Source organism: Agelaius phoeniceus, chromosome 3 (genome assembly GCF_051311805.1).
Source record: "Agelaius phoeniceus isolate bAgePho1 chromosome 3, bAgePho1.hap1, whole genome shotgun sequence".
NCBI lineage: Eukaryota > Metazoa > Chordata > Aves > Passeriformes > Icteridae > Agelaius > Agelaius phoeniceus.
In genome coordinates, this window is record NC_135267.1 from 111,986,112 (window position 1) to 111,999,373 (window position 13,262).

A 13,262-nucleotide genomic window follows, 5' to 3' on the forward strand; every position below is an offset into this window, starting at 1 on the left:
TATTATTTGAAACCAAGTTATTACAAAAATATTCCACATCCATAAAACCCCAAGTCCTTGGAAACTGGGCAAAGTCAACCCTTATTTCCGTGAGCGTTTGTGCTCGATGAGCAACACAACAAGTCTGTTCCGAAGGAACTTGATTTCCTTAGCGTAGGACCTGCAAAATAAATCCTTGAGCTTCTGGCGCAGGGCTCTGAGGGAAGGCAGGTTGTGGCAGCTGGGAATGTTCAGCAGGCTCTCAAAGAACTCCTTCCACAGCTCAGCGTTGGCAAGCCTGCAAAAAGGGACAAAAAAGCACTAAATTCAGCTGTTAAAATACTCGTTTTTACTCTGCTCCCAGTTAGGAAAGGTGTGACAGAACCTGACCTCGGAGCAATGTGGTACTAATGTGGGTTTCTAGGGAATCTAGGCAAAGATTTGGGGAATATTTTGGACACCCACCTCCTGAAGGTTCCCTCAGGCTTCCAGACCCCGTTGTCCTCCTTGAGGCGCATGTAGGACCCGAAGAGCAGGCAGTACACGGTGGCTGCGATCCCAAAGTAGTCTGTCTAAACCAAAATCACACCAGTTTTGTGTCAAAACCACACCCAGAGCACTAAAAATGAGCTGAAAACACCCCATGGAGGGGGAGAGGCTCTGCAAGAGGCTCCAACTCTGGTACCAGGGTCCAGCTGCTCAGTGTGCAGCAACTGCTGAGATTCCAGGCCGTCCCTTACCTGGTAGTTCCATGGTTTGTTTGTCAGCATTTCCACGCACTGGAATCCAGATGTTTCACACCTGGCAGTGAAGGCTGTTCCCTCAGGGAAGAGCTTCATGTCGATGCTCTGTCCCAGGTCAATGAGGGTCAGGCCGTGGCAGAGCCCATCGATGTCACACGTGCTGTTGTCCAGGAACCTTCAACCAGGACAAGAAACAAACCCCCCCTCTCAGTGCCTCCAGGCTCCTCCCATGTGGTGACATCTGGTGACAACAGGACACACTTGCCTTTCTCCCAGGATGAAATTGTCCGGCTTGATGTCCCCGTGGATGATTTTGCAGCTGTGCAGCTCCTCCACCATGTGAAGGATTTTGACAGCGAAGTAGATGACGAGGGCTTGGGGCATCACCTTCTCCGGGAGCTTCTTGTAAATGTTGACGGCGTTCTGGAAGCCAGGGACACACAGCATGGGTTCAGGCAGGGCACATTCCCAAAGGAGGTAAAAATCAGGAGGAGGAAAGGGCTCTGCAAGGGCAGAGGTGCTCTGGGACAGAAGCTGGTGGCACTCACGAGCAGCGTTCCGTAGTTGTGGAGCTCGCCCACCAAGACGCTGCCGTTGGGGAAGAAATGGGCGGAATAGAAGCGGATGTAGAGGTGGCGCACGCTGGGGCTCAGCCTCTCCACCAGCTGGGTTGCAATGTAGAACTCCCAGGGGTTGGCAGGTTTCTGGACCTGGAAGAAAGGAGGGGATTTTCCTGGGAAAATCTGGGAGCGGTAAAAGCTGGGGTTCCTCTCAGGTTGGGCTTTCAATGGCAGATCAGGCATCTTCCCTCTTGAACTGATCCCAGAATGGTTTGGTTGAAAGATGATCCAGTCCCATCTTCCATACTCTGCCACAGGACACTTTCCACTATCCCAGGGTGCTCCACGCCCTGTCCATCCTGGCCTTGTACACTTGCAGGGATCCAGGGGCACCCACAGCTTCTCTGGGCAGCCTGTGCCAGGGCCTCCCCACCCTCACAATAATTAACCTCAGCTGATAACCTCCTCATGATTAATCCTCTCAAATCTAGACTTCAATCCCATGCCACGATTCCACACACTCCTTTGTGAATCCCTGATACTCCAAAGAAAGCATAAATCACCTTTCTGTCCCGAAAAAGTTTCACTTCAGGGGTTAAAGAGGGGCTTTAGTTCTTCCTGAAGGACTAAATGTTGGAGAGGAGATCCACAAAAAGGTCCCGAGGCAGATCTGACATGGAAAGGCCAAGGATGTGTGTGAATCCACCCAGGGGGAGGGTCAGACTCCAGAATTATTGCTGTGGCCCAACACCACTGACCTTGAATATCACTTTCTGATTATTCTGAGGGTTACTGGCATCCAGGATGGAAGCTTGATAGACTTGGGCAAAAGCTCCTTCTCCAACCAAGCAGTCCACATGGAATGAGCTGGGACCTTTAAAAAGATTAACATTAGATCCTGCTTGCCAACTCCACAGAGGAAAAACAGGAGGAAAAAAAAAGAGAAAAGCACCAGCCCATATGAATGGTTTAATCCTAGATCAAGTCTTTCCCTACAAATCTCTTCCTGCTAGGAACAGGAGAGAGCAGGAGTGCTGGACGTGCCACACACTCGACCCCAGTGTTTCTATTTTTGCCTGACCCCCTGGAAGCAGTCAAATTCCAAAGGGCATGCCCTGAAAAGTAAACACCAATGTTTAAGTCCCACAGGGATGTTGCAATCCCTGTCCTACAGCTTTTGTTGACATGGGCCCGCTGCTGTTCCACACAAAGCTGGAGAGCTGTGGCCCAGTTTACAGGGAGAACTGGGAAAAATGCCTCATCCAAAAGGCTCATGCTACAAAAGGCAAACAAAGCAACCCCAGGCCTAATTCCCAACCTGAGGCTGAGATAATCTGGAGATACACACACACACACAAGGAAGCTGAATTCCCACACACTTCTGAGACGTTATCCTGGAAAAAGCTTCAAGAAATGCTTGGCAGTGATGAGTTTGAAGGAGCTCTTACCCAGTGAGAGTTCAGCCTTCACTTTGATGAATGGAAGGGGAGATTTCCACTCAAAGTAGTTGGCATAGGTGTGGAGCGGCTCCGGCAGCTCCGACAAGAATTTGCCAATCAATTCCTTGTCCCAAGGGTTCTCAACAAGGACTTCATGGAAAAAAAGGGAAGAGTTTAAGCTCTGGGTGTCATTCCAAGGAGGTAACACAAGTTTGGGCTTGAGAGAGCATCACTGATTTAAAGAAAATAATAAATCAAAACCCCCAGGAGGGATAAGGATATGTGAAGTATTCCTTGATTTTGACACTCCATCTTCTGCACCTGCCCAGAAATCCAGAGTTTCCCAAAGTGCACTCTGGAGTACCCATGGCAATGTGCAATCCAGGTCCAACCCACACTCATCCCTCCTCACATCCCTCACAGGTGAGCAGGGATTCCTCACGGGAATCATGGAACTGCTCCCTCCAGTGCACAGAGCACAGCCCTTGGAATGCAGGGAGGAGAACAAGGGGATGCTGTGTACCTGCGGGTCTCCCATTCCACGCTGTCCTGTCCTGCCCAGCTCCACAGAGCATCTCCTGGGAGGGTCTATCCACCCCAAGGCAGGAGGAATGTCCAGTTCTGCTTTGAGCTGTCTGCTCATGCAGTGGTTGGGAAGCAGCTGCAGCAATTCCCTGGATTCCAGTCCCTTGTTTCGGGATGTTCCCACGAAGCCCTCTCTGTTCTGGGACATGTTCGAGAACAGGGCTATGGATTTAAACAGAACATCATTAATCATTATTAATGTTATAATAGTATTATATTATTGACCTTCTGCCTTGGAGGTTTGGCACCTTTAGGGAGCAAAAATGTGTCAAATGTCACCATGGCCAACATGGAGGTGAATAATATGGAATTTTTTAAGGAAAATTAGATTTGGTCCAGTCACTTTACCCATTCCCTAATAATTCTCAAGTTCACCAAGGGAAGAAAACAGTGGATTTTTGGTCAATTAATTTTTAATTTCCATGGGGCAGAACTTAAATCTTTTGAAGGATTTTGTGGGCATGGTCACCAAACCCAGGTCCATTTCCCCCCAGAGTGCTGGGCAGAGCCAGGCTGATACAGTGGAAAACCTTGGGACACTTACATTGGAGCAGCATACCTTAACTTCTTGGCCTTTTGCTGCCTGTGCAGTTCTCCAGAGAATTCCAAATTCATCTGGGGCAAATTTTCCTTACAGGCTGAACAAAGGGAGCAAGAACAAGAGCCAATCAATGTTTATGTCCCCAAAACCAGGAATATTTGGAGTATTCTCACCCAGCAGCTCTGAAAGCTGCTGCCATAAAAACCAGAACTCAACAAAGCCTCATTTCAAATATCCAAGTTAAAATAACATCTGGATTTCTCCAGGGAGCAGATTCCAAGACTTAAAAAGGGGCAGAGCAGCATAAAGGTGCTCCCAGATGGGATTCAGCCAATGTCTGGATATTCCCAACCCTTTGGAATTGTTCACAGCAGCAACAGCTGGACACACAAAGCCTCTCTTGTCCCTCACCACTTCCTCTTATCCCAATTAAAAACCCTTGGAGAGCTTATGAGCTGCTGTTCCACAGGGAATGTGGCCTCAGGAGTGGCAGCACCTGGGTGGGATTTGGACTGGGGCAGAAGTGGAGTCGCAAGGCACCAAATTCCATGTTTTCCACACAAAACATTGCTTATTTTACCTCTGTCCTGCAAAGGGGGCTGGGAAGGAGCTGCCAGGTAATTAAAGGGTGTGGACATGAGCTGGGCAGCTCGGGCAAAATCCCTGGTGTTGTCTGGACTGGGAGCCAGGGCCTTGTTGCTGCAGGGGCCATTCCACACCGTGTAATCATCCCGCAGGAATTCCGTGGTCCCTGTTTCTTCCTAGGGAAGAGGAAAAACAACCAAGATTTAAAATGAAACCATCAAAATTACCCTGAAAATATAAACAAAACCCCATGTTTCCATAGTTTTACACTAGGTCTGAATGCTGGTAAATAGTCAAAGCCACAGCAAAATGCCAGACCATCAGAAATTGCTGTGGGAGCCTGGAAAAGTCAATCCCATGGGAAGGGATCTCTTCCATCCAAGTTTTATCCATCTCCTTGGCTATGGAAGCTGCAAGGTGGCTGCTGGAAGATGAAATGTCTCTTCCTCCCCCAAACTGATGCCAAGCCCACACATTTGAGAGGTGGAGTTTCCATCAATTTTTATGTCAATCAACAATCAAAAACACTCAAGGAATGGGAAGAAGTATCCAACCTTCAGCAGGCATCATTCCTAGGAATATTATGGGATTGGGATAGAGCAGGGGTCAATCCACCCACTCTGGTAACCCTCCTAAGTGCATAACCCACTTCCAAGGCTAATCCCTGCAGGATCCCCACTCACTTCTGCTGCACAGTCAGTCAGGGGATGTTCTCCAAAAGTTCTGGGCTCTCCTGCTTTGTTCTTGTGCCGTGGGATCCTGAAAAATGACCCAAAAATTTAGAACAGCTTTTCCCCAGGAGCTTTCCCAGGCACAGGGGTCACAATAAAGGTTGGTTTGTTTTAACTTGAATTTTTAATTTTATTTTAAGAGCCCCATTTGCAGCAACCTGGAGAAGCTGCAGCAGCTCAGAGTTCCATCCAAATTCTGCAGGGAATGGAAGCGCTGTCCAGGCACTCCCAAGCACTGTCCAAACAGGGACGTTGTGCAATCCCAGAGCAGCAACTCCTGCTTTTCTCCTGCCACTCCACCAGTTGTATCCTGGCACAGCCACAGCAAAGTCCCATGGAATGGGATCCATTTTTCCCATGATTTTTAAGGAGCTGAGCTCAGCTGCTCCTTTTTCCCTCCTCACCCTCCATTCTCCTTCTCCTCCTCATCCTCAAAGATGGCAAAGGCGGGAGTGGCAGGGACAGCAATGCTTGTTTTCAAACATCCACCAGGCTCTGAAAACAAAAGATAACCCCTGTTATCTTCACCCAACAAAGATTATTTACACAGCCACCTTCTCCCCCCTCTCCAGGCACGTGGTGCTCAGGGCTCCATCCAGCTGCACCTGCAGAATTCCCACTCCAGTCACCTTTCCTACAAACTCTTGGAAAGGTGATTTTTCCAGCCCAAGCCCAGATGTGAAATCTCTCTCTGTTCACTCCTGTAAAGCCCTTGGGTTTCAGGCTGGCTCAACTCTTACAGCAAGGGCTGGTGGGAGGTGTCAATGGGAAATAAAGGATGGAATTCCATGGGACTGGGAAAACAAAGAGCACACACCACTTTTTCTGCAAAAGGCTTCAAATTGTTCCTCACTGTCTTCCAGGGGAGATGGCTCAGGCAAGAAGGGTGTTTGGAACATATCCATGAGAACACCTAAGAAAGAAGGAAATAATACAGGAATAATTAATAAAGGAATAACACTCCCAGAAAATTTCAGAGGTTCTTCCATTGTGTAGCAGCCAAATCAAATGTCACTTGACTACAACAGACTTAAATGTCAATTAATAATATTCCTATAATTTATCAGCAGTCAATAACCAGTTGTTCCTCCTTCTTGCATTTAAACACCTCAGACAACCAATCAGACACAGGAAGGGCCAATTTGGCCAACACACATTTGGTCATGGCCCTTTTTATTCCCTATCCAAAGGGAGATTCCAAGTTTCCTAAGAGAGCAAATTCTCCTTTAATTTCTCAGATTTTTGGAAAACTTAGATATTTGTAGGACTAATGAATGCCTCAGGCTTTTTGGGTTTGGTTTTTTTTTTTTTTCATTTTTATTCAGCTCAGCATCAAGCAGAGCTGACTGTGAACTTCCAAATTAGTGTGGTTTAGGTCCTCACATCCCAAACAAGATTCCCTGAAAAGCAGCTCAGACAACACACTCCCAAAGAAGCCTGGCAGTGATTTATCCAGGAATTGATGGGAATTGTGGGATGTTGTTAAAAGATCCATTTCTGGTCAGAAGTTTTGGGTCACCCAGATAATCCCAACAGGCAATTAATGATGTAATGTCATTTTCCTCTTTGGATGGCGCACATGCCCATCCCTGAGCAGCTCCCTTGGCCAGAAAAGGCTCCACTAACATTTCCAGGGAAGATCCCAGGGACTCCAGGGGAAGGAAAACTTCATTCCAGGCCTTACCCAAGGCTTCCTTCGTGTGGACCGTGGGTGAGGGCTGCACCTTGAAGGGCGTTGTCGTCCCCATTGCTCCTCCCAGCGAGGTGTTGGGGGTGGCCTGGGAAGCATTTCCATAGGCAAAGGAGGAATTCCCGACTCTGGAAGCTGGAAAACACGAGGGCAAGATCATTCCTGAAGGAGCCTGGGATTGTTTATGAGCATTCCAGCAAAATATTAGTGAGGGAAGTAAACAAAAGGAGCAGCAGCGACGCAGAATTTGGGGAGAGATTTTGGCTTGTTCAGGGATTTGCGTGGCAGAGTCCCGAGGGAGGCTGCCCTGGAGGGCAAGAGGGACCTGGGACAGCTGGGTGGCTTCCAAGGAATCCATCTGCAATTCCCAGGAATGCTCTATCCTGGCACAGAAAGTGAAGCAGGACAAACAGCGATTCCCAACCACGCTCCAAAAGGAGCTGCTCAGAACATGGGAGCAGGGACTGGATCCATGTTCCATGGAAGGGATAGGATAGAGACACCCTGCACAGACACGCAGGGATGGAGGCTGGGAAGTCAAGAAGCTTTGCCAGGGTAGCAGTTAATGGTTCCCAGCTGGGAACAGCCACACCAATGGCATCAGTCTCCCTCCAGAGGTTCCTTACCTTCCTTCACATCCACAGCAGGAGTTAATCCAGTGCATCCTTTGTTAGGGGACCTTCAGAAGAAAGGGTCACAACATTACCTTGGAATAAAAGCTATTTAAACCCCATTTTAATCTCTGTTTCAATGAAGTGAGAGGTCCTTTAATAAAGATCACCCTGGAAAGTTTCTCCTACAGCTGCCAATAACCTGGGAGGCAGCAGAGTCCCTTAAAAAGGTTAAAATGCATTAAAAGCTCTCCTAGGACATAATTTGCCTCTAAGGAATTCCACAACATGAGGGAACAATCTGTTCCCACCTTGGCCAAGTCCACTGAGCCACCCTTGCTTTGCCAGCCTGGGTTTCTCCCTCTGCCCCCCCATTTTGTGGCCAAGTCCCACAGCAGAAGTGCAGGAGAGAAATCCCAGCACTTTTAATCTTTCTCTGGAGACCTTGGAGTGTGATCTGCAGGAACAAAGCACATCCTGGGTTTTATTCCAGGCATTACACACCAAATTTCCTCTTATTGCAATTAAACCACAGGGTAAAAGGAATGAAACGTGGCCAGGAGGACCAAGTTTGATTAAGTTTAATAAACAGTGGCTTCAGGTCAGGTATTTTTTTCCAGAAGGGGAAGAAAGGCTCGTTTTTAGCTAATTCTCACAGCTGAGAGGAGGAGCCTGTTCACACTCACAGTTCTGCCGTGCTCCGAGGGTCAGCACCAGCCCGTTCCTGAGCGGGAGCAGCACTGAAGGAAGGGTGCAGCAAACTCTTCTGGAGCTCCCCAAGCTCTGCCCGAGCTCCAGCTGGGTCCTTCTCCTCTGGTGCTTCCCAGGGGGAGGTGGCTGGGATGTGGTTTCCAAGGGGCTTGGCTGGCCGCAGGGTGGGAGCGGTGGCTGGTGGTGCCTGGAATTTGGGCTGCTCAGGCACCAGAGCTGGGCCCTTTGGCACATCCAGCCCTGCAGCAGGTGCCATCCAGCTCCCTGGGACGTGAGATGTGCTGGGCCTCACAGGTGGGGGCACCTTGAGGGATGAGAAGTGCTCTGTGACACCCAAATTCCCCCCAGATGCAGCCAGTCCCATTTTCTCTACCAGCTCCATGTGACCAGAATGTAACAGAACCTTTAAGTTCCCTCCCAAATATAGCCATTCCCATTTTTCCTGTTAGTTCCACATGCCCAGAACCCAAGAGAACTTCCAGCTGCATCTCAAACTAAACTGTGGAGAAGCAAAGCTGCAGTTCAGGGTGAAACCTTTAAAATCTGGGTGCAGCAAGTTGCGCCAGGCTTCCACACTGGTATTGCAGCCTCAGCCTCCAGACTGGAGAAAGATCCTATTCCACAGGGCTCTCTTAGGAAAAACATATCAAACATATTTTTACTCCTTTTTTTTCCCCCCCTCTCCTCTTTCCTTTTTGCAATAAGCTCTGAAGGAAGCCCAGAGCCAGAGCCTGGTGTCTGTCTGGATCAGTGACATGCACTGGATGAGCTGAGCCTGTCCCAGTTTGAAGGATGCATTCCCAGGAAGAATTCAGCTCATTTTTGGGCTCTGGAAAAAGCCTGCAGGCACCTCCTAGAGCTGGTTAAAGCTGTGGCTCAGCTTTGTAACACCCTCTAAGCCCCCCGAGGGGGGTTTATCCTATCCAGGAAGATTGGGCAGCTCAAGGTCACATCTTGCTCTTGCTCTGCCTGGAGCAGCAGAGCCCAGCTGCAGTCTCACACCAGGGAAAAACCAACCCTGGTTCCTACAGCATGGCTGGATTTTGTGGGATAAGCCCAGGCAGAGCCTTCCTGTCCATCCCAGAACCACTCACCACCCTCTGGCTTGGCTCAGCTGCTGGTTCCAGCCTCGTTTCCTCCAGGCTCCTGGAGAGCTGGGTGAGCTGGTCCAGCTTCTGCTGCAGCGCTTGGAGCTCCAGGACTGCCGACTCCTTTTTCCTCATGGAGTCCTTCTGCTCCTCCTCTAGGGATTGAACAGCAAGACTAAATTAATATGTGTGGTCTGCATGACCACAAACAATGAGATTAAATGAACAAGTGTGGTGCTGATGGCTCCCCCTGGGCCTCCTCAGGAGGGACACCACGAATGTGGCACTGACAGGAGAAGCCCAAAAGCCATGAGCTTGACCAGGAAAGAGCCATTTGGAGAGCTGGAAAAAGGAGGAATACCCAGTGCCTGCTGCCTCCTGAGGAGCTCATATTTCCTGAAGTATCTCTTGGCCCTGAGCTCCTCGAAGGAGAGCTCGGAGCCCTGGCACAGGAGCAGGTTCTTGTCGTACATGGGGACCTGCTCCCACCCTGCGGTGCCCGACGGCAGCTTCGGAGCAACCTCGGACTTGGAGATGTAGGTGATGTAGTTCCTGGCAGGGAGAGGGAGAAAAGGGCCAGGATTGAGGGATTTATCCCAGCAGAGAGCTTGTTTTCTCACAGGGGGCTTTGAAAGGGCCACCCAGCCACTTACACTTCTTTTCCAGCAGCACAGGGTTGAGAACAAGCAGCATCCAGACCCTAAAGCAGGGAAATAAAACACGAAAAAATGAAATTAAATTAAGTTCAAGCAGCACAGCTGGCACAGAATCCACTGCTAATATTATTCCTGTGATTCTGGGAATGTGTCAGGCCACTGGGTGTGCCCCAGTGCTTCCCAGATGAGACATTCCTATGGAGATGCTTTCCTGCTGCAAGCACCACAGCAGCAGTATCATCTCCATGTCAGTTTTGAGATGCACCAGACACAGTCAGTCTGCCCTGCTCAGCCAAGCTCACCAACCCAAACTCTACGTGAAACACCTTTCCCAAATAATTCATGATTTACCTGAGTTTTGCAGGGATTAGGACTTGAGACACCTTTTGGAGGAGCCATTTGATTTGCAGCATGGGAAGGCTGAAGTGGTTTTAGAACAGCAGCATCTGGGACAGAAAATATAATGTAAGTATTTTCTGCTCATTAATGAGTAAAAATTGTTTGATCCTTTGTGAATTTTGATTAACTTCAAGCACTGGAAAATTAATAACTTGTTTTGAATACATTGCCCTTAAGAATTTTTCACATAAAGAGGGAAAATAAAGTGATTTCTATTGGGAATTTGTTTTTTTTTTCAGTGACAAAACTCACTCACTGAAGTAAAAAATTCATTTAGAGGAGCTACAGATCAAACAGGACTCTTCATCCTCACCTTGCAAAGGAGGATTCCGAGGATCATAACTCTGCAGGGAGCTAAAGTGCAAAAAAACCCCTCAGTTATTACCATGAAATCACCTGTCCCTCACCCTTCCCATCTCCCAACAATCTTGGGCTTCCTTGTACAATCATGCCATGAAATGCAACATTGAAAAGCAGGATTTTTACTGAATATGGACATCTCCACAGCTGCAAAACTAAAAAAGCCTTCAAGAGACAGCAGGAGAACAGAACTGGGCATTTGTTTTATGTTTTACATTACATTTTACTTTTGGTTTTTTGCATTTACCTTCCTAGAATTAAACGCTTAACTCCAAGGATCTGCTTCACTCTGGGATGCTTTTTTTTAATCCCAGAACACCCAATGAATATTCAACATCCAAGAACCATTATTAAGTTTAAACCTCCCTTCACCAAAAATAAGAATACTGGAAAAAAAATTAAAAATAATTTTAAAAAATCATATGCTACCCACGGTTAATTATGAGTCATTATGAGCACTGAGTACATGAGCAGAAGAGGCCCCAGAGTTACCAGTGGAGCTGCTGCAGGTTCTCCCGGGGCTGTGCCTGGTTCAGGAGCCCTTTTTGGAGCACGGCTGCTGCTCCCTGCACGTTGCCCTCCTTGAGCAGCAGCCGAGCCCAGGCCAGGTAGAAATCCGAGCTCCTGGCTCCGATTCCCTGCCCGTGCAGGTACTCAAAGTACTGGCCCGGGGAAGAGATGAACTCTGCCTGCACAACAAGAATTTCTCAGTCATGGTAAAAGGAGAGTATCAGAGAAGTTAAGGCAAACCTCCCAGCTTAAAAAACACGCTCTTGTCTTTTTCTGATCCCCCTGCCCTGCAGAGAATCAGAATTGCCGAGGCCTCCCGCTCCTCCCAAAGCTCTCTGCAGTGCCAGAACCGCGGGGTGGGTGAATTAGGATAATTTAATTCCCGGAGAAGCGCAGCCGGACCCACCAGTTTGACGCAGTATCTGACGAACCGCGGGTCCTGCTGGTACCGCTTGTCGCTCACGAACAGCTCCACCAGCTGCTCCAGGAGCCCCGGCCAGCGGCTCTGCTTCTCTTGGGCAGGGAGACATCGCTCTGCCCACTGCAGGTACCTGCAACCAGCCCGCGGTCAGCTCCGGGCCCGGGCAGATCCCGAACCGGGGACGGAGCACCCCAGCCAGGCCCAGCGCTCACCTGTCCCACGGCTCCAGAGGGTCGGGCCCTCGGTAGCTCCGGATCTGTGCCTCGTAATTCCTGCAGGGAAAAGGCCGGGTCAGGCCGGGATCAGGGAGGGTGGGAAGCGCCCGGGGCGGGCGGAGGCTCTGCCGCCCCCACGGCGCCGCTTGGCCACGGCACCCGCACAGCTCCGGGGGCCGAAGCAGCCCCCGATGCCGCTCCGCATCCCCTTATCCCATTATCCATCCCGTTATCCATCCCGCTATCCCGGTTCCCCGCTCACCGCCCGGGCTCGTCCATGCCCAACGGCTCCCGCCGATTCAAACTGGCCGCGCGCGGCCCCGCACCGCCTCCCCATTGGCCAGCCCTCGGCCCGCACTGCATCCCCATTGGTCGTTGCCCCATCAATCACGCAGGAAACACCGCCCTCCGCGGGTGCAGTTCCCGCCGCGGCCGCTGGACGGCGCCCTGGGGCCAGGCCCAAGGGAAATAAGGGAAAAAATGAGGGAAAAAAAGGAGGAATTGGGAAAAGGGAAAGGCTGGGCCAGTCCTGGAGCGAGGAGCAGCGCCCACTCCTCTCTCCCCTCCTCGTTTCCCACCTCCAAGCCCCGCACATTATCCTGGAGCAGCCGCAACCCTCTCCCCTCATTAAACTCGGAGATATTCCATCGTTTTTCCAAACTGCTGAATTTATTGTGCTAAAGAGCTGCTTCATTCAGCGTACACCGCTCCAGAGCTGCATATAAAAGTGCTGCGATACAATTCCAGTTACAAGAAGTAGTTATTCCATAACATACTGCCCACGGCACCGTCCCAGCCCAGGCACGGCCAGAGACTCCGACTCCTGCCCGCATTCCAGAGGTTTATATGAGACTTTACATGAGATAAAGCTCCTGTACAGGACAGAGCTGTTTGTTCCCACCGTGTCACCCGGGCCCCACACATGGGAGCAGCCAGGGAGCACCTGGACAGCCGGGAATGAGCTCCATTCCCTGATCCCCCCCTCAGGCTGCACTCTCGGAACTCGGGCTCCTGGGAACAGCCGAGGTGGGGGACAAATTCAGGATCTCCTCAAAGGAAGGGCCTTCGTCCTCCAGGGGTATCTCTGCCTCGAACATGCGCTGGAGCAGAGCATCCACTGTCCTGTATCCTGGAGGGACAAAAAAAATGCCCTGTGAGCACCAGATGTGCTCCCCTGGATGCCTTAAAACAGCCAAGAAAATCCCCCAAATTACACTCCCTGCTGTTCCATCCCAGCTACTTTAAGTACTCTGAGCCCTTCTTGAAGGTAAGGCCGTTATTTGGGATTTTAAGCCCTTCTATTCCTACACAACAGAAAGCTGAGGTACAGCAGGAAAGCCAGGAGAAGGAGGGAAATAGTCACCGAGCCAGAAGAAAGGATCCAAGGCAGCAGGAATGCAAGGCCCACAGAGGAAGGAGAAAGGAAAATGGGTGTCTT

The 13,262-nt window shown here is 50.0% G+C and overlaps 1 protein-coding gene across 1 annotated transcript in view; it reads right to left on the reverse strand.

The window, feature by feature from the left end:
- The window catches only part of BUB1 (BUB1 mitotic checkpoint serine/threonine kinase), a 25,777-nt gene continuing 12,515 nt past the window's right edge, over window positions 1–13,262 (reverse strand). Inside the window, exons 18-41 of the mRNA XM_054630518.2 lie at window positions 11,822–11,881; window positions 11,595–11,739; window positions 11,171–11,367; window positions 10,632–10,672; window positions 10,271–10,365; window positions 9,917–9,963; window positions 9,625–9,815; window positions 9,270–9,418; window positions 8,151–8,479; window positions 7,480–7,532; window positions 6,848–6,988; window positions 5,981–6,076; window positions 5,568–5,658; window positions 5,116–5,191; window positions 4,428–4,608; window positions 3,866–3,944; window positions 3,245–3,468; window positions 2,731–2,871; window positions 2,041–2,156; window positions 1,271–1,432; window positions 988–1,145; window positions 720–897; window positions 445–551; window positions 1–277 (exon numbers count right to left, since the gene is read on the reverse strand). Of these exons, the coding sequence (XP_054486493.2) occupies window positions 82–277; window positions 445–551; window positions 720–897; window positions 988–1,145; window positions 1,271–1,432; window positions 2,041–2,156; window positions 2,731–2,871; window positions 3,245–3,468; window positions 3,866–3,944; window positions 4,428–4,608; window positions 5,116–5,191; window positions 5,568–5,658; window positions 5,981–6,076; window positions 6,848–6,988; window positions 7,480–7,532; window positions 8,151–8,479; window positions 9,270–9,418; window positions 9,625–9,815; window positions 9,917–9,963; window positions 10,271–10,365; window positions 10,632–10,672; window positions 11,171–11,367; window positions 11,595–11,739; window positions 11,822–11,881 (3,253 nt within the window). The 3' untranslated portion in view covers window positions 1–81. The remainder of the gene's footprint in view (window positions 278–444; window positions 552–719; window positions 898–987; window positions 1,146–1,270; window positions 1,433–2,040; window positions 2,157–2,730; window positions 2,872–3,244; window positions 3,469–3,865; window positions 3,945–4,427; window positions 4,609–5,115; window positions 5,192–5,567; window positions 5,659–5,980; window positions 6,077–6,847; window positions 6,989–7,479; window positions 7,533–8,150; window positions 8,480–9,269; window positions 9,419–9,624; window positions 9,816–9,916; window positions 9,964–10,270; window positions 10,366–10,631; window positions 10,673–11,170; window positions 11,368–11,594; window positions 11,740–11,821; window positions 11,882–13,262) is intronic.